Source organism: Eimeria mitis, genomic scaffold, assembly GCF_000499745.2.
Source record: "Eimeria mitis Houghton genomic scaffold, Emh_scaff2375, whole genome shotgun sequence".
Classification (NCBI taxonomy): Eukaryota; Apicomplexa; class Conoidasida; order Eucoccidiorida; family Eimeriidae; genus Eimeria; species Eimeria mitis.
This window is the reverse complement of record NW_013570711.1, coordinates 5,876-6,299: the sequence shown is the minus strand read 5'-3', so window position 1 is coordinate 6,299 and position 424 is coordinate 5,876. Positions and strand designations below refer to the sequence as shown.

At 46.7% G+C, this 424-nt stretch overlaps 1 protein-coding gene across 1 annotated transcript in view; it reads right to left on the bottom strand.

Moving 5' to 3' along the window:
• The window catches only part of EMH_0052810 (uncharacterized protein), a gene marked incomplete at both ends in the record, with an annotated part of 7,159 nt that overhangs the window by 1,478 nt on the left and 5,257 nt on the right, over nucleotides 1-424 (bottom strand). The window contains 1 exon segment of the mRNA XM_013496915.1: nucleotides 113-394. Coding sequence (XP_013352369.1) covers nucleotides 113-394 — 282 coding nt within the window.

The following is a 424-nucleotide window of genomic DNA, read 5'->3' as shown; positions in this document are numbered from 1 at the left end:
ATATATATATATATATATATATATATATATATATATATATATATATATATATGCGTGTGTGTGTGTGTGTATGTAGGTGTGTATGTATGCATGTGTGTATGTGAGGACGCACAGAAGCGCATTAATTCTGCATCTCTTTTTGTTTGTGGGGGGAGGTTTTTGAGTACGTAAGCCAAGTCCAGTGAGGAGTTGAGGTATGCGAGGGCCTCGGAGGTGAGATACCGCAGCTGCAGCGCCTTGTCAGTGAAGATGCCCCCTGTATCGTGCAGCGCTAAGAGGCCCAAAGCCATGGTGATCCCGGTGCCCCCGGCAGTCTTCAGTATCCAACCCGCTGCAACCTTCACCACCTCCTTCCCCAATAAACGAGCTCGTTCTATCAACTTGCCGTGCTCCTCTGGTACATGCAACACAGCAAACCGAAACT